Consider the following 19,634-nt stretch of genomic DNA (forward strand, 5'->3'; position numbering starts at 1 on the left):
TGGGTAACCTTCTCTTCAGTTAGGAAAGGGTCCTGAATGTCACCTATGACAGTGAGGAAACTTGGGACTCAGGTCTGCTGCAATTTACTAAGAGGTAAGGGAGTATTTCAACACCTCAAAGTCTAGCATAACCATACTTAAAGCCATCTCTATCTGATCAAGTGTACCCCCACCTTACTTTCCCCTAACTCTTCCCCCATGGTTATTATCCTCTGACCTTGTCTTTTTCTGAGAAGGTTTCCTGTATGACGGTCTCTGATTCATCCACGCTTAACTCTGAGGAGTCTGTAAGCTTCCTGGACAAGGCAAACAGCACGGCGTCATGGAGGGAGAGGAACATCTGGGACTTGGTGATGCCAGCATCGAAGAAATCATTCCTCTCAAATGACCTGACCAGAGAAGCTATAAACCAAACCCAGAACACACCCAGGGTAAGACACCTAGGAAGGGGAGTGCCCGGGGTGCAAACACAGCCCCCTTACCAGGGGAGGCTACTACTCACAGTGACACCCTGCAATGAGCACCAAAATGTTGGCGTTTTGGAAAGCATTGCACATCTGTGGGGGGAGAGTAAATCAGTGTTAGAGACCCACACCTTCTCTAGGAAAGGACTCCTCATGAGCCCCACTTCACACCCCTGTGGTCACTTGCTTGTTATATGTAGATGTACCTTTGCATTCCAGTTTGACTCTATTTGATGGGTGACCTTCTATATATCAGGAAATGTCTAAAGTGCTAGAAATATAAAAAGAATCAGATGGTCTCTGTGGGTGGGGAGTGAGAAGGAGGATTATCTCTGCTTTCAAGCTGGGGGAGCAGTTTCCATAAAGAGAACATGTCTATGTCGGAAGGCACTAAGTTTGATGGGAACACACTGGAGAGCCCTAAGGAACAACTGTGCCTTGGCATTGTCATTTAGTGTGTGCATGTGACCTCCTTACTCAGAATTCACTGAGCAGAGGAGGCAAAATGTGGCTTAGAGATGGTCAAGTGGTATAGTAGGGAATGGAACCCCGAGGTTCATGCTCAAGTTTTCCTGCAAATTTGCACTAGACTCCAGTAAAATAGCAGATATTTGGTATCTGGTTAGTAAACATCAGATACTGACCTTAAGTTTATTTTAGCGAATATATATGCAATATAAATAACCCCTAGGGCATTGAATCTTGATATTCATCTCAAAGTAAATCCATGTTAACTTTAATATTCTAGGATCAAGCTGGGCTCCACCCCTGAGCGCTAAGTGAAGATGTCAGAAGAGACAATTAAAACAGACAAGACCCGGGCCCTCCCTGGTGGCGCAGCGGGTTAAAGCACTGCACTGAGAAACTAAAGCCACTTCCTCATGAGTTCGATCCCCGCCTGCCCTGGAGGTGACCACATGGCGTGGCAGACCTCTCCTGACCCGCCCGCTGCTCCCCTCAGCAGTGTACTTCGTTGATCTGCCTATTCTGCTCCCCACTCTGTCTCTGGTGAATCCTCTCACCCTCCGCATCTCTGGCCTGTACCCCAGTTCTGTATGAATAAATAAATAAATCTTTAAAAAAAAAAAAAAACAGACAAGACCCTACTTCTTCCACTACCAAAAAGAAACAAGAAAGTGATTGACCATATGGTCAGTCATAAAGTCATATGGTAAAGAGCCATGAAGGATGGTCAGACTCTACATGACAAGCAATGGGAGCATGAAATCCCGAAAATTAAGAGGCATAAACTGAGTATGAGTTGCTTGTCTCTAAAAAGAAAAACTGCCAGGATTTAAAAGTAGGTTTAAGTTTTCAATTTTACAGTCAATGAAACAGAACAGTTTCTTCCAATAAGGCTGAATAGAACAATCACCAAAGAAATGGAAAGACCTGTATTGTTGAGGTGTGAAAGTGCTCCATGAATCTGAAAGCTGTGAAGTAAAGGTGTCCTGCACTGCTTCCATGTTGAGACAGGAGGGGAGTCATCAACATAGGTCAAGTACAGGTGAGTAGTGCTAAGAAGGGGAAGACAAGGTGCTTCCACAAAAAAAGGAAGGCAAGAGAGGAGAGAGAGGAGGGGAGGGTGGCACAGTGGTCCTGTATGTCAGGAAGAAGAATGACATGAAATCAGATGCTTTAAGTTCCTATGATGGACTGGCCACTTGCTAGCTATGAGCCTGGCACTCTTAGGGGGACGTACAGCTGGTCTCTCAGAGTTGGTGTGACAATTAAATGAGGGAGTGAATACAAATGTGCCCAATTCAGTCAGGTATAGTAGGCATTCAACTATGTAGGCTGAATGAAAGGAACAGCTACAGTGCTGGACAAGAGAACACAGTCTAGGCCAGAGGACTCTTTGATGCAAAAGTAAAAAAATAAAATCTTAAAGAGAGAGGGAGAGAGAAAGAAAGAGAACACAATCTAGTGAGTAACTGAAGATAGAAAAGCCCAAAAGACATTATCAAGTATATTTAAGTCTGAAAATGGATTGAGAGGAAAGGATCTCATTAGTCTCACATTAATCACATTGAGCTCTTCCAAGCCTCTTATTTTATAGGAACAGAAGTCAAGACCCTTGCTATTTACTAAGTTGCCTTTGGTAAGAGGGACAGTGAGAGCAGTAAAACCAGAGTAGAGCGCACAGTCTGGAACACCAACCTCAGTTCTTTGTGCTGAGAGAAGCTTCTTCTTCTTCTTTTTTTTTTTCTCTAAGGTTTATTCACTTATGCACATAAGAACTGGGGTACAGGCCAGAGATGCAGGGGGTGAGAGGATGCACCGGAAACAGAGCGGGGAGCAGAACAGGCAGATGTACTGAAATACACCGCTGAGGGGAGCAGCGGATGGATTCAGGAGAATTCTGCTGCATGGGTTCAGTCACTTCCCCGGCTGGGGACCGAACCCATGCTACAGTAGCTGCGATAGCTTCACAATGCTGCACTCCAACCTGTTGCGCCACCAGGGAGGGCCCCAGATTGAAGCTTCTTATTGTCTCACAATGAACAGCATTTGGAGTCATTTAAGAGGAAATCCTATTTCTTTGAAGTCCTTTAAGAGCTGAAGAGGGAAAGTCAGCCGAAGGAGCTTATCTCAAGAAAGAGGAGGGTGCAGTCAGAATCTGGAAATGAGGGTACAGGAAGTTTCCACAGGAGCAAGAGGGAGCTGTGAACTGAGATAAACTGGCTAAAAAAAAAAAGATATTGTACTCATGAAACATTAAACAATAAAGCCAATATGGTTATTTGTGCATCTGAATTCTTTTGTGTAAGAAGGAAATAAATAAAAACTGTCAAAGAAACACGAAAGTAGGAAGGAAGCCAGGATTCCAAGATGCAATTTTTGAAGGGAAAACCTTCCTTGCTCTTTTCACTGAAAGATGCAGGTAATGAAAAGGGAATGAGGGGACATTCTTCCAGGTACTGGAAGAGGCAGCCCCAGGCATGGGGTGCCAATTCATCACAACCTCTTCAAATCCAAATGCCTTTTACAATGCCTAGTGTAACCAGCTAACTGAGGGAGAATTCTTGGTGATATATATATATATATATATATATATATATATATATTTCACATTCGATTCTATTCCTTGAAAAGATTTGTAGTTAACTTCCAGGTTATACTGGGAGACACTGTGTGGCACAGATTGCTGTTTCAGTGGTGTTAAGTGTTTCCTATTTTTCGTTCCTTGAGAAATAATGTGCTATGTTTAGGGAACCAACTCCAGTTCATAAAATTAAAATTGGTTCATTTTTTTTTTATTTCGCCTAACCTGAAACTATCTTCCATGTCCAAATTTCTAGTCATCTAGGAGTCACATAGAAAGTGATCCATAACCAGCAGGATTCAGTCGGTATCGGGGCTGGGGTGGTGGAGGTGGAGGGGGTCTTCTTCCCGTTACTCACCTGTCTCAATATGACGGAAGCCCGTGAATCCACATAATGCACCATGGTAAAATCCAAGATGATGGTGTGGATGGCAGACTGAAGACCTACGCCTGAGTATGGGGCGAGCACTGCTCTGTCCCTGATCAAACTTTCAGCTGGAGCAGAAAGTGGCATGGAGCTCTTTCTAGAGGCGTTATTAGGAAACCAAAGTTCCTCCACATCTTCATAGTGTTGCCCTGGAATTCTCTGGGACATGGAAGAGACCGTGTACGGTACTTGTCCTTCACATGAAGATTCGCTCAGGTTCATGCTTCCCAAACGTGAGCAGTGGATCAGATTAATGGAGGATGTGTCATGGCCCAGTTTACTTTCGAATCGTTCTGTGTAGACAATCTAGGACGACAGTGTTAGAGGGGATGGTGATAAGACACAAGCCAGGGCTGGAAATACTTGTCACTGTGCTGTTTCTATCCATTCACCATCTCTCCTTCTTGGGATGTCCCCCCCTTTAAGTACAATACTCTGTTGCCTTGGACCTCTGTCACTTCAAGCTCTTCACTAAGAACCAATTCATTGTTCCTTATCCTCACCTCTCTGTGTCCCCCTTCCAGCTCTTCCCCTGTATATCAATAACCTAATTTTCCTAGTGAGCCACGTAGAGCATCACCTCTGACGGATTCCTTTCCCTCATTTCTGGGTTTGATGTAGTCTCCAGTGCCTGCTGATACTTCGAAATATTACTTCCATCAGTTTCTTTTCTCAATACCTAGTCCTTTTATTGGTGCAAGAGTCTTTGTTCAGACTGCCTTAAAAAATTACTTGAGTGGGTTTTCACTCCTGTCATGCTCCTTATGGACCTGGGGGGCCTGCCACAATATAAGGGCAGCATGAAATGCTCAGGGTGCAATGGCAAATAAGATGTGAGTGCCAGCTCCTCCCGCGACCCAGTGTCTACCTGGGGTGAGGGCACATACCCATTCAAGGGATAAATATGCACCAGGACAAGAATTATAAGGCAAATGTAAAAAGGGTAAGGATTCATCCAAATTTCTCTTGACTACCCAATTAAAGTCCATTGCTACCCTGAAATTTCCCTGACTTTTTGAGGACATGTCAAGCTTGCTTTGCCTGAAATAGTTGTTACAATCTAATCACACAGTTCAGGATACAGAGATATGTATACTTTACTATCCTATTTGTCAATTTTAAGATGGATTGCTTTTTTTTTTGGACTATCAAGAAAAAAATTCTATAGATTAAAGTATGATAATGCCTTCAGTTGCACAATGCATCCAAATATCATAGATGTGGAAAATGTACGTCTGAGGACTGATAGAATACAGCTTTACATGTCACATTGATAGAGTGCGCACTCCTTGGTTTGACTTGAAAATCCATGAATTGCTTCAACATATTCCTGTGATTTTAAAGGATTACTGGTAGGTGGGAGTGTAATGAAACAAAACAAGACGAAACAAGATTGAGAATGAAATGATAAACTTTAAGGCAGTGGTGGGTATATATACTCATTATACTTGTCTCTATCTGTGTATGTTCAGTATTTTCCAGGAAAAAAGGTTCTCTTAAAAGAACGACCTGGGCCCTCCATGGTGGTGCAGCGGATTAAAGCACAGCACTTCCGCATGAGTTCGATCCCGCCTGCCCCAGAGGTGACCATATGGCGTGGGCAGACCTCTCCTGACCTGCCCCCTGCTCTCCTCAGCAGTGTACTTTGTCAATCTGCCTGTTCTGCTCCCCACTTTGTCTCTTGTAAATCCTCTCACTGCCCCTGCATGTCTGGCTTGTACCCCAGTTCTGTATGCAGAAATAAATCTTTAAAAAAAAAAAAAGAACAACCTGGACAGATGTTATGCTAAGCGAGTAAGTCAGTTACCACAAAAGACAAATACTGTTATGATTTCTCTTCTGTGAAGTATATGGAATAGTCAGATTCAAAGAACAGAAAGTAGAACAGTAGTTGCCAGGGGCTGTTATGGGCAGAGTTCTAGTTTTATAAGATGGAAAAGTTCTGAAATGGATGGTGGCAATGATTGTGCAACAGTGTGAATATACTTAACACTACTGAAACATACAATAAAAAATAGTTAAGCTAAAAAAAATACTATTTGTAGCAGGAAATAATGTGTAAGTTGACAAATTATATGTCGTACATTTTTCAAACCATAATAAAAAAAAAAGGAAAAGAAGAACATAGTAACCTAAAGCTAGAGACCCTTTAAAGTTCTTTTCTCTTTCTTATCGCTCTGGACTTACACAAGGAGCTCAGTAAACACTAGAGGATCCCATCTGACTATCCTATCCTGTAATCACCCTTTATAGTGCTCAGTGCCATGTGAATACAAAGCCAAAATGAGGTATGGTGTTATTTCTATCCTCTTGGCAAAGGAACTGGTATTTTCAGGAACTCTGTAGAACCTACTCTCTATTAGGGCATATGGGACCCAGAGTGTTTGTTACTGCTTGTGTGAGGAGGGGGAAGAGACACATCTGACTGTGTGTGTAAATCTCTGTTTCCCTCTCTCTGTGTAGTCTCTCCAGGTTATAGGTGTAGATTGGATGAAAGGTCCAAGAACCAGAAATGAGCAACCCTGTTCTGGGGGAAGGGAGTAGCTAGACCAAGTTTGAGTTGGAAATAATGAACTCATCCCCTAAAATAACCTTTGCATGCTCTAAAAATCCCTATTTATGTTTACCCTGTTTCACCCCTCGCTCCCTCATCATGCCCTTGATCACAGGGAGACCTCAGGGGACCCTGGCAGACACTCGAATCCTAGCCACCTTGCCTCTGCCCTAGATGGAAGTAGAATACAACCTATAACAATAAGATATGTAAGTGAGAAAGAGAAGGAAAAATACTGGATGGTGATACTAGTGTGTAGAATATAAATAAATTAAGAGTCAGATAAAAGACAAGCTGAAAAACTACCCCTTGTTAGCTGACTACAGAACTGAGACACCAAGCGGGAAGGGGGAGGACAAAGAGCATGGGTGGGGGAGGGAAGCACAAAGGTCTGTGGCAGGGGATTATGGGAGAGCTGGCAGTGGGTGCCCTATGGCAGAAATACCTGATGGGGGTATCTCCATATTACCTTAGTTAAAAATGAGTAAATTAGTTTAAAAAATAGAGTCCAATCCCAACATCACTTGACTTCAGAAATCTAAAGCCAGGCAGCTAAAGGTTAGGAAAACAGGTGCCGCTTGGGATTGCTGACAGCCTCAAAAGTCAGCACACATGCTGTGCACTCAGAAGTCAAAGTCATAGTAGGGATTCAAAGGAATTTCCTCCTACCTACTTTAAGGTCAAGATGTGGGACTCAAAGGGGGAACCTATGTTCTCATGTCTGAGTAGGAATCTTTCATTTCTGATTATCTACATCCATCTACAAGTCAACACTCCTGGGGGGCGAAGGGTGATTTTCTTTCTGTTTACTTTCTTAAAAAGCTACTAGGACAGGTCCCTCCCTGGTGGCACAACAGGTTAAAGCACAGCCCTGAGAGTTTGACCCCCATCGGGGAGCTGACCCATATGGCCCAGCAGACCTCTCCTGATCTGTCCACTGCTCCCCTCAGCAGTGTATTTCAGTCAATCTGCCTGATCTGCTCCCCACTGTCTCTGGTGAATCCTCTCAACCCCCTGCACCTCTAGCCTGTACCCCAGTTCTGTATACATAAATAAATCAATCTTTAAATATATTGTAGAAAAGCTACTAGTGCACTTCCTCATAAAGTGTGGGTTTTAACTAGGTAAGCCCTATTTAAAGAAGTACAGAAAAGAAGAGGGGTCCCCAACCCTGGGCGGTGGCTCCAGCTCATCACAGTTGCAGTAACACCTCCAAATCTGGTCTCTCTGGAAGCTCTCATGGCCTTGATTGAACAGGCTGAAGACTTCTTCTTCTTTAAGTGGTACCCTTACCATCTCAACCTGAAAACAGATTAGTGGAGTCTCCTTTAGATCGCCAGTAGTAAAGAAGGGGGATACTTGAGGAGAGGGAAGGAAGCAGGGGAGCAAAGGCAGGGGAGGAAAGCGTCACCTCTTTCAGCAGCTTGTGCTTTAGGTGGTGAACATTTACAAAGGTGATGGCGTTGCAGCACTGGAAGATCTTTACCCCGGAGATGGTCATAATCTGCAACGCACAGGCAAGGTGGAGGGCAACTTCTCAACTCCTTTATGGAGTGAGAGAAAAAACTCTCGAATTTGGGGAGTCTGTATTCTTCTTTGTAAGAGGCAACAACTAGCAAATTCCTTCCTCCCATTTACCCCCTGCTTTTCCTGCTTTCTTATCCCCCTCCCTTACTCCACCCTCTTCTTCTCCCCCACCCTCCTTCACCTTCAGTTATCTTTTTTTTATTTTAATTTATTTTTAATTTTTAGTTGTCTCTTTTTGTGTGTGTTCTTCAGACACAATACTATTCAATATTACATCTGACTGGCTGCTATACGATGAGGATTTACCTATTTAAGTTACTTGTTTCTACCATCAAACATCACTTTCCCATACGTCATAGATGTAAATGTACTTCTGAAGTGCAGCAAACCACAGAGGGACTTGTGTAGAAAAACTAAGCAGCAAGCTTAGATGGTCCACCCCATCCCATCCCTGGGCAAAGGAATGGGACTGAGTTAGGTTCTTACCTCCCGATAGTCAGAGATGCATCTATAAATGTTGGTGTTAGGGATCTGGCCCAGCAGGAGAATTTTAGTTCTGAAAGGAAACGCACTTGTCTTTAGGTCGCAGTCACCTTACTTAGACATGGCTAACCTATTACCTGAGACAAACTACCTGTGTGACTGAACAGTAACAATGAAGAAAGCAAACACTATTGAAATGAGTAGCCCAAGGTCTAGTCCCAGGAGAAGTGCAGCTAAGAATGTCACCAGCCAAATAACCTATGGAAAAGGAGGAAAAGGAAGACCATAAAAACAAACAGAATTGAAGGCATCACCAATCCTATCCCTTAATTCACCTTCACCCTCTCCCTCTAGACACCTGCAATTTGGAGAACAAATTCCATAGCCCTGTGGCAATTTTCATCTCCAACATTGGTCCTAAGGCTGCCTTAGCAATTCTTTGATGTGTTCCTGGTCATGTCTCTCTCGAGTTTCCTCACTATGTGCAAAATAGCGCTATGTATATCTTCTTTCTAAGTTTTGGTGAGGTAAGAAATACTACTTACAAGGCAACCCAGAACACCCAGCAACTGGTAATTGCTGCTTTAGCATCTATAATAGTTATTGGGGATCTTCAACATCCTTTTCAAGCCCCTACCCCAGCAGGTGACTTGATCTGCATTCTCACAGAGAAGATAGGTCAAAACGCCCTTATATATTGGTTTGTTAGACTCTAGACTCAATGTTCCCTCATTTGGTTCAGTCCTGCTGGAAGTGCTCGCTCTCCTTTTAGGGCCAGAATCTCTACCTGTGCACCAGCTCACATCCCCTTTTAGCTCCTCAGACACCTGGCTCCTAAATTATTCTCTTTCATATTTTTCTGTATCCACTGGGTCCTTTTCCTTTCATCATCTTACCTCTCTTATCTTTTATTTCTAGCTCTTTCCTATTTATATCCTCTAGCCTTGTGCTCCAAGCAAAAAGAGAATGCTTCATCAATTACTCTGCCTGGCAAGACAGCCCTTCCTTTTTAATTTTTTTAGGATCTGTCTCTCCTCTCCTGGGAAGTAGTCACTGTGAACTGGATTAAAGTTTTTCAAATATGCAACATGTAACAAACTTTCAATTTTTTTTTTTTTACCAGATTTGTATATAACTTTTACCCCTTCATTCCTCTTATTTGATTTGCATAGTTGGAGTGAGATCACAATATTTTCAAGCCCTAACAATCATGACTCCATCTTTTAAAATAAAAATAGGGTCCTAGGCATCTAAGAGTTGTCAATCCTTCATGTCCTTTTGTGGCTGATCTCTCGTTTGTTCTCTTTCCGTCTCTCCATCCTTCCCTGCTGTCCTGTCCCACTTCGGCGGGTGCCTCAGTACTCACACAGTCATATTGGTTCTGCTTCCACAGACTGGGTAGATTATAAATGGTTTCAAAGTAGGGTACGAGGTTGCTCAGAATAATACCAGCCAGCACAGCCTGTGAAGAAGAGAACCCCTGCTTCATTTCCCTCTGGGGGTAAAATGCCCACATTTTCAAAGAACCAGAGAAAACTAGCCAACCTTAAGCCAATACAACATTTTGTTTTGATAGCCTGTAACAACGTCACATCCACACTTCCACTGACTGTCTAATCAAATACATGCACTGGCCTTCGTAGGAATTTTGCCAGATTTTTGTCTTGAGGCAGGGATTATGAGGAGGGGACACATCTTTTCACAAAAACAATTTGCAGTAAAATTTGTACTTTTCTGAATGTTAAGGTAAAACATACTAGCTGTGTAAAGAAGAATTAAACTTAGCCCTGATTTCCATTAGCTAACAGATAACCATTGCTAACATTTGGGCATGTTTTATATTTTCTTCCACAAAATTGGAACGATATTGAATATATTATTTTGTATGCTGTTTTTCAAAATTTGTGTTGGCCCCCCTGCTAAGAAGTTGAGATGCTTGCTAGGATGTTCCCCAATTGCTCCAATAAAGGTTTTGCAACAAATTATCCACAGCCTCTCAAGGAAGGAAGGCCTCATTCATGGTTTGAGACTCACAGAACTCCACTCTTATACTAATTCAGATATTCCTCTGATCAAGCTGTGTTTGCATCATCTTGTCAAAAATGTCCTAAACTGGATGCGGTAAAAATAAAGTGATCTATCATGTTTAGCCAAAAGCGAGGGCTGTTCTGTTCTTTACATATTTATAACAAGGAAATGTTACCAACTTTTGCAACTTCCCTTCAGTGAATTCTGACCAATTTTTCTTTGTTTGGCATTAAAAAATTCTAATTATTTTTGCTATATATACATATATATATATATAACACTGTTCAAACTAAGTTAGTAAATTACCCTCCAAAAACAGACTCTACAAGTTGGAGCTCCAACATGCTGTAAAAACTATATTGCCAAGGTGATTCCTGCTGGAATCTGAGGATGGTTTGTGTGGTGAGCACACACTCAATCCCACCCTCTATGAAGATTCTGTGACTGGGCTCCAAGGCCCCTGAGTCACAAGAGCAGAAGGCAGCATCAACCTTGAAGTGGTCCTGCCTGAATGAAACCTGATATTCACCAGGTGGAACAGATGTGTTCAAAAGGATGCGGATAACCTTTGTAACTTCTCCAGCTTCAGCATGTGGCCAGCCTGCTACCCCCGAGTGAAGCCTCTTCCTATCTCCCATTGTGCTCTCTCAAAATGGCTAAGGGGAACATAGAGGAAATTGTGGTCTCTGAGCAATGATCTATATGCAACTTAGAACAAACTGATTATAGCCGGTAATTCATGATCCTCACATCTCTAAGTGCAAGGTGACAAGGGTCTCAGCCAAAGGGAAGAAGAGGCATTTAGGTACATGGGGCACCTTAGCTCAACACAGTTGAAATTCAGTTTTCAGATCCTGCTTTTAGTGTTATGAGCTAACCAAGAGGCAGTGTGGCAGCAAGAGGGGGACTGAGTTCACATGGATGCAAAACAAGGCCTTCTGGAAACAGTTTAGGAAACAGATGGCATGAATGAGCGATGAGCTTCCAAGCCTGGATTGGTAATGGGCGTTCTGGCATCTGAAGTCTATTTTGGTCGTTTTAGACTGAATCCTTACTTATAAACCTTGCTATATAGCTTCAGCAACAAAAGGAGGATGAATGAGAAAGAGAATAATGATAAAAACTAATGTTTCTTGAACGCTTTTTAGAAGCTCAACAGTATTCTCAGCGTTCTATACACAGTATCTCCCAATTCTATGAGATAGATGCTACCATCTTAAAGCAAAGGGACCAGAAATGGGCTGAGGCAAGCCTGGAGACAAGCTGAGTGCAGTTGTCCTTAGAGAATGTCCTACCGGCACGCACAGTGGGAAGCCAGTCTTTCTAACTCAGGTAATGGATCAGTTCTACTTACGTTTGGCATTTCATAGAAGAAGTGGTTCACCTTCACCATCAGGAGCAGCATCACACCTGCGCCTACCAGAGATGCAAACTGAGGAGACAGAGCCAGTTGGAGAGAGACCATCAGGAATGCACTGGTCCCTGTCTCCAGCTGAAGCTGGGGCCTTTTGCTTGGTGAGATGTGTGCCTTTTTTTTTTTTTTTTCTTAAAAGGAGTTGAGTGTAATCATTCAGCCTAAGTGCATTTTTGTTGAGCTGACATTTTCAGCTTTTGTCAAGGTGCACACAGAATGAGTCCTGAATAAACAGTTATTGAATGAATACATGAATGCTTTCTGAAAAGTTCCAAATAGCCTTAGGTATTTGAATCTTATTGCCACGGTGTTGTACTGTGAATCTAGTCTCCTAAAATTTTACTTGCATTCCCTTCCTACGCCTTCTTGCAGTTTCGAGCAGGGTCTACAAAAAGTCCTCACTGTTGGTCCTAAAATCTCAACCATCCAACTTCCCAAACTATCTCAGCCCCCACTCTCCTTTAGAGCGTGGCTAGCTTTCCATTGAACATTATCACTGAACTTTCATCTTAAAAATATAATGATAATCACTTCTGATTTTCCTGCTTCAGTTTTGCTCTGCTTCATTGCCATCACAAAAAGTTACAAAGATGAATCATGGTTTGCAGCAGCTCTGGCTTCTATCCCATTGCACTGACTACCCAAAGTGACCTGGTAAGGAGTGAGTCTGATTTGGCAAGTACAGGTAGAAACTAAAGTCCCCTTTACAATCTCAAAGTGCTCTGGGCATAGGCTTGAATTCATTCTTTCCTCTACTCATACTTTTTCATTTAAATTCCAACTAGTAAGATAATGCAATATAAAGCAGTGTAATTTTCCACTGTGATAGGGAGATTTATGGCGAATAAAGCTGTAACTATTTATCAAAACAATGGCATATACAAACAAGAACAGGAAGAGTCCCTCAAATCTAAATCATTAAAAGGTCCTTAGCAGGGCCCTCCCTGATGGCACAATAGGTTAAAGCACCATGTTATGAAATTCTATGAAGCCACTGCAGCATGAGTTCGATCCCCAGCCAGGGAGATGACCCACATGGCATGGCAGACCCTTCCTGACCCACCTCCCCTCAGCAGTGTACTTTGTCAATCTGCCTGTTCTGCTCCCCACTCTCTTTGGTGAATCCTCTCCCCACTCCAGTGCTTCTGGCCTGTACCCCAGTTCTGTAAGCATAAATAAATAAATCTTAAAAAAAAAAAAAACTGTGTGTGTGGGGGAAGGTCCTTAGCAATGATTCTCTAGTTTTCTTCTTTATTTCTTGGGTGTTGGCATGGTAGGGAGGGGATAACTTCCTACTGGACTCCCTCTCACCACTTATGGCTGGTATTGCTTTATAAATGCATCACTGAAAATACAACAATGAAGTCAAAGAAGACATTGACTTCCTTCTTTCTCATCCCAGCTGATACACAATTCACAGAAGCACTGCGATTTGGGAAGGGCGAGTGCTGTGGAAGCAGTGTGGGAGGAACAATTCAGGAAAAATGGATCACTGTAACTGAAACTCAGGAGTTCCAATGGTTAACATTTTATGTACTGAAGAACTGAGACAGGAAACTGAGATCATAAACTCCTCCTGCCAATATACACAACCGCCTGTTGCTGGATCTAACTTAAGGGTTGGCACTCTAGAAAAACAAAACAAAACACCACTTTGATTAACACAAGGAAATATGTCAGGACTTTTCCTTTCAACTACTTTTTTTCTTCCAAAATTCATGTGATCATTTATAAGGGGAAAAAGACATGCAAATGTTAAAATAAGTTGTGTAAAACCTAGAGTAAAATGAGGACAAACCAGAAATTGAATTTCCTAAAATTTGCTGCTATTCAGAAAGAGTTGAGGGAGCTAACAATAAATTGTGTCCCCCACTTTGCCTGTACCCAAAGTAGGGTGTTTAGGGTCAGAGAACAATCATTGGGGGGCGTGTGTCTTAGGAGGAGTCTCAGACTCAGTGCCGGAGTCTAAAAGCAGCAAATATGTAGAACTTTGTATCTCATGCATATTTTGCTTTCCTGTTCTAATTTCCCATCACTTTTTCAGGCTTTTAAAAACAAACACTCATTCTTCTTTCTCTCTGGGGAGTCAAGACAATGTGAGTTCCCACAACCAGCCACTATGGACAGGCAGACCCATAGACCCCAATCGTTCCATGAAGTAGTATTGTCCAGTACCAGGGAGGCCACTAAGAACCTGGAGTAGGAATATCCAAGTGACAGATATGTAAGGGCACTATTATATTTCAGTGTAATTCTCACAACTGGAAGACCAGTCTTCTGCCCATCTTACAGATGAGAACGGGTGCCTCAGAAAGAAAAAGCAACTTGCCCAAGGTGACACAGCTAGAAGGCATGACTTTAATCTACCTGACCATCTGACTCCAAAATCTTGGCTTTTTATTTCCTGTATTCACTAAAAAGAACACAATGTATTTCATTCTTTTATAATTTCTTTCTTTTAGAGCAACTAATTTTTCAGCATTCCTGGCACCCTAAAGATAAGGCAAAGAGGCAAATCTTTGGAAAACAGAGAACTAGGAAGGGAACCCAATCACAGAGAACTGGAAGCACAGTGGTCAAAACTGGATGTGCTGGAAGGCTGAGTGGGGAGCAGTCTGACCACAAGTTTGGGGCTCTCCACATCCCCCTGTGTCACAGGCCTGCCAACACCTCAAGCCCAGCGCATGGCTCAAATGGCTGAGAAATTTTGCTGCAACCAGTGAAGCAACTTGTTCTAGATGGGGAAAATTGAAACTGAAATCTGACATTTACATCGTCTGTATTTAAGCCAGGTAAAATAAAATCTGACCACATTTACATAGTCTGTATTTAAGCCAGGTAAAATAAAATAAAATGGCCCTGGATAACAAGAGGCTCAGCACCTAGCTTCTCTTTCCTGTCCTGCTGCAGAACTTTGAAGAGAGGGGGTGTTCTCGGACAGAGTGAATCAAAAACCCCAAGAAGGGTGAGGAGAGGAAGAAAGTTGCTGAAGTTGAATGAGTCTCAGAGGTCCTTGCCAGTTAACATCAAAAACTTAGGGTGGAGGCTGGGTAGCTTCAATATATAGAGTTAGGGGTCACCAACATTCTCCACTTGAACCAGCAAATCGCACTGGGCACATAAAGGTTTCAGGGATGGGTTTACTGCGTCACTAGGGAAATGACTCCCTGCGAATGGTCACCCTCTAGAACAAGATGCCTATGTAGGGAGCCAGCTGCTCAAGAGAATAATGCAGCAGCATAAAACCCTGGAGGCAGGCTCTTAGCCCCATAGGTGAAAAGGCTGCACTAAGCCTCTCTACCTTCCTCCAAGTGTATACTTCCTAGCCCTCCTGCAAAACTCCATGAAAGTGGAAAACCCAGAAATAAAGCCACACAAAGAATATACAATGGAAAAAGGACCATTTGTTCAATAAACGGCACTGGTAAAACTGGACAATCACATGCTGAAGAATGAAACTAGACTACGACCTCACACCATGCACAAAATCAACTCAAAATGGGTAAAAGCCCTGTATGGAAGACCTGAAACCATAAAGTATACAAAAGAAAATGTAAGTAAAACACTACATGACATACATCTCAGTAATATCTTTTAAGATTCATTCCCCAAAGCAAAGAAAGTGGGGAAAAGATTAGACAGCTGGGATTGCATCAAACTAAAAAGCTTCTGTGCAGCAAAAGAGACCTTAACCAAAACAAAGAGACACCCTATTGATTAGGAGAAAATTTTTGCACACCATGCAACTGTTAAGGGACAAAGGGCTCACAGGGCTCAACAAAAATAAAAATAAAATAAATAAATAAATAAAATAATAAAAAAGTAAACAATCCACTCAATGGGGAGAAGATGTAAAAAGACACTTCTCCAAAGAGGAAATGCAAATGGCCAACAGGTATATGAAAAAATGTTCAACATCACTTATAATAAGGGAAATGCAAATCAAAACCACAAGTAAGATACCACCTCACACCAGTGAGAACAGCGCATTTTTAAACAACAGGCAACAACAAATGCTGGTGAGGTCGTGGATAAAAAGGAACTCTCCTACACTGCTGGTGGGAATGCAAAATGGTCCAATCACTATGGAAAGCTGTGTGGAGGTTCCTCAAACTACTAAAAATGGAGCTGTTATCTGACCCAGCAACTCCGTTCTACCTAGGAATCTACCCAAAGAACACAAAAACAGTAATTCAAAAAGATACCTGCATGCCTATGTTTATTACAGCACTGTTTATAATAGGCAATATATGAAAACAGTCCAAATGCACCAAAGTAATGTCAGGATCAAGAAGATGTGGTATACACACACACACACACACACACACACACCACATACACAAACAATAGAATATTACTCAGCAATCAAAAAAGATAAACTCATGCCATTCACAGCATATGCTCAGTGAAATAAATCAGAAGGAAAAAGAAAAATATAGGATGGTTTCATCGATAGGAGGAATATAGGGAAAACATAATGGATCAGAAAAAATAGTAAATAAATGAACCAAATTAACAGGCAACTATCAATCAGAGGCATTCTGCAGGGGAGGGGAAAGAGAAGTATAAAAAGAGGGAGGGGAGAGCACAAGGGACTATGGCAGTGGTGCACAGGTGAATTGGTGGGGGGAATTCTATGGGGACCACACCTGAGAGGAGAAAGCAAACACTGTGCAAAAATGAACAATGTTGGAAAATATATCATAATAATTTTAAAAAGTCCATAAAAGTCCCAATTCCTCCATCATTCTTTTCCTTGCAATATTTGTGGCAATTTTAATTTATGTACTTAGCCTGCCCTTAATTTTCTTCACACCATGATTTTGATTTTACTGTCTGCATCTTTTCTCCCTGAATTTATGTTACGCTTATCTTCCAAATTAAATGATGTTGTGTAAAGCTAGGAAAAACATCTGAATTTGCCAAGGAGGATCTCCAGAAGGCCAGAAGACATGAAAAAATGTTCATCCTAATAGAAGAGATGCAGATTAAAGCTAGAATGCTATCACCGCACACCTGTGAGAATGGCACATATTAAAAAGAGTGCTGGAGAGGATGAGGAAAAAAAGGAATCCTATTACATCACTGGGAATGTGAACTGGTGAAACTTTTTGGAAAACAATCTGGATTGATCTTGAGAAAACTAAAAATCCCACTCTTGGGCCTATATCCACAGAATATGAAACCATCAATAAAAAATCCCTATGGGCCCTCCCTGGTGGTGCAGCTGGTTAAAGTGCAGCACTGCAAGCGAGCCACAGCTGCTTCAGTGCAAGTTTGACCCCTGGCCCTGGAGGTGACCACATGGCACAGCAGATCTCTCCTCTCTTGTCCCCTGCTCCCTTCAGCAGTGTACTTCATTGATCTGCCTGTTCTGCTCCTCACTCTGTTTCTGGTGAATCCTTTTGCCGACCCTGCCCCTCTGGCCTGTACCCCAATTCCGTATGCAGAAATAAACATTAAAAAAAAGTTAAAAAAAATTCCTATGTACTCCATGTCACTCACAGTAGCATTACTTAAATTAGCTAGGAAAAGACTTGGAAATAGCCTAAATCCTTAACATTGAATTGATCGAGAAGATGTGGTACATATATACTGTGGAATATTACGTGGCCATGAGAAAGGGTGAGATGCAGTCATATTTAACAAAATGGAGGGATTTTGTGAGAATTATGTGCAGCAAAGTAAGTCAAAATGATAAGAGCAAATATTTGACATTCACATAACTGTTTGACAATATAAAAACACTTTCAAAAAACATCAACAAACATCCTGAGGGCTCCATGGTTAGGAGGGGAGAGAGAGAGAAAAGGGACAAGGAGTTTACAAGGGATGGTGGTGGGAAAAAATCCCATCAGTGAATGTGTATCAACTTTAATAACAATAAAAGAAAAGAAATGAATGTCCAGAAATGCTATTTACATTTCTTAGAAAGCTCTCATGCTCTCATTTTGATTTCAAAGGTTTTGCACACGTGCATAGAACATCCTTTAATATATATTTATATATATAACCCAGCTTACTTCTTTTATCTTTCCCTATTAAAGCTGAGTGTCATTGTTCTGACATATCAGTTTTAGACCCTGGCTAAACTCCAACCACCTTTCTGTGGCTGAAGCTTTTCTTCATTCTCTTCCACTGTTTCTCTGCCTCTTGAACCCTGACCCATTCCCTGGGCTTACTTCAGTTTCAGTTCTGATAGTCCTTTGACATTTCATCATGCTATATAGCTGTGATGTACAATTATCTTTTATCTAATCATATTGTAAAACTATCTTCTATGTAGTCAGCACAAAACCGGAAACATTAAATTTACAAGATCTCATGCCTGCAGTTAGACAGAGTTTGTGTTTAGAGTCTTTACTACAACATGTCTCTTTCCCCTTTCCTTTCCACCCACGCATGTATTTAGTTTACAAACTCAGAATATCTGAGGAGAGTCTGGTCTAGAGATTTTTCTCTTATACAAAGGTAGAATGGTCATAAATTCCTAGGCCCATCTACACCAAGATCTTACTCTGTCGTGACAGCCTCTTGCCATACCCTTGCGCAGAAACCAGAAAAGTTTCCAATTCTGTTACTAGGATGCTCAAGAGAGTTGTTTCTATCCAAATTATGTAAAAAAAAAAAAACTTCCCATAGGAAAAAAAGGTTAGTAGGTGTAGGTTAGTTTACCTGAAAGTTTATCTTATAGGTACGTAACATGGAAAAAATAGGTTTTGGGGGGCTAATATATCAAAGCCTATTTTAAGAAATAATACATCTATAGAAAATGACTCCAGTTCCAACTGACAGATAGCTTTTAAGACAAAATTTAAACAAAACTTAAGGCAAGTATGGAATCCAAATTCCTCCAAGTGGTCTTTTCCAAAAAACATTAACATTAAATGTAATGTATAACATAACTTTAAAACAGCAATGTGATTTAGCTAATATAATTCCTTTCTATGAATAGACATATGAATAGACATAAATATTTTTATATATTAGAGATCAAATTCTATTTCAGCATACCTGTTGTCTTCCTCCAGATTTATCCTGGATAATTGTCCTGATAATAGCACCAGTAAACACACAAGAGCTGAAAAATGAACTGACAACATTGCAAAGGCCAATAGCTATTAAATCCTATAAAGAAACAGAAAACATGGTAAGGCCTACTGTTTGTTGAAGAATGCTAATTTGAGTTTGAACTAAGATACATATATTGATATTTCTTGTGTATGAAGATAGGGCTGTTTGCATCACTTCAAATTAAAATATTTTTGGAGCAAAAGGATGATAACCTGATTTTAGATTTTGAATATTTTATCTAGTGATCATAGGAAAGCACATTTTCAAAGTGAGAAAATGAGGCTTTGGCTTATTTTTCTCTTTCACACCATCACTAGGACTTAAGAGTGACAGAGCAACATGACACCATTTTTCTTCCTTCCATCAAATTATCCGAAAAGCCAAAGTGGGATCTATTTGTTTCCCCATTTCCCTTTTGAGTTCCAAGAAACTGGGCCAAGGTGAGAAAATAATAAGAATAATGAACAGCCATATACCAGAGACATTTTGTGGGGTGGCGTGGGGAATGGGATCAAAAGGCTGGGGGAGGGGAGGGAAGTGCATGGGACTATGGTGATGGCACACGGGTGACTCGGGTGACTCGGTGATGGGAAACCCACAGGGATTACAATTGAGAT

At 41.5% G+C, this 19,634-nt stretch overlaps 1 protein-coding gene across 2 annotated transcripts in view; it reads right to left on the reverse strand.

Moving 5' to 3' along the window:
- SLC26A8 (solute carrier family 26 (anion exchanger), member 8) overlaps positions 1 to 19,634 on the reverse strand; it is a 61,829-nt gene continuing 42,195 nt past the window's right edge. For both annotated transcript variants that reach the window (XM_012720574.1, XM_012720567.1), the window contains 10 exons: positions 18,958 to 19,071; positions 11,884 to 11,961; positions 9,868 to 9,963; positions 8,653 to 8,759; positions 8,505 to 8,574; positions 7,903 to 7,995; positions 7,662 to 7,793; positions 3,869 to 4,243; positions 503 to 557; positions 1 to 402 (listed from right to left, as the gene is read on the reverse strand). In XM_012720574.1, coding sequence (XP_012576028.1) covers positions 206 to 402; positions 503 to 557; positions 3,869 to 4,243; positions 7,662 to 7,793; positions 7,903 to 7,995; positions 8,505 to 8,574; positions 8,653 to 8,759; positions 9,868 to 9,963; positions 11,884 to 11,961; positions 18,958 to 19,071 — 1,317 coding nt within the window. In that variant the 3' untranslated portion in view covers positions 1 to 205. The remainder of the gene's footprint in view (positions 403 to 502; positions 558 to 3,868; positions 4,244 to 7,661; positions 7,794 to 7,902; positions 7,996 to 8,504; positions 8,575 to 8,652; positions 8,760 to 9,867; positions 9,964 to 11,883; positions 11,962 to 18,957; positions 19,072 to 19,634) is intronic.

The sequence above is a fragment of the Condylura cristata genome, unplaced genomic scaffold (genome assembly GCF_000260355.1).
Source record: "Condylura cristata isolate star-nosed mole 26May11 unplaced genomic scaffold, ConCri1.0 scaffold00001, whole genome shotgun sequence".
NCBI classification, from domain to species: Eukaryota; Metazoa; Chordata; class Mammalia; order Eulipotyphla; family Talpidae; genus Condylura; species Condylura cristata.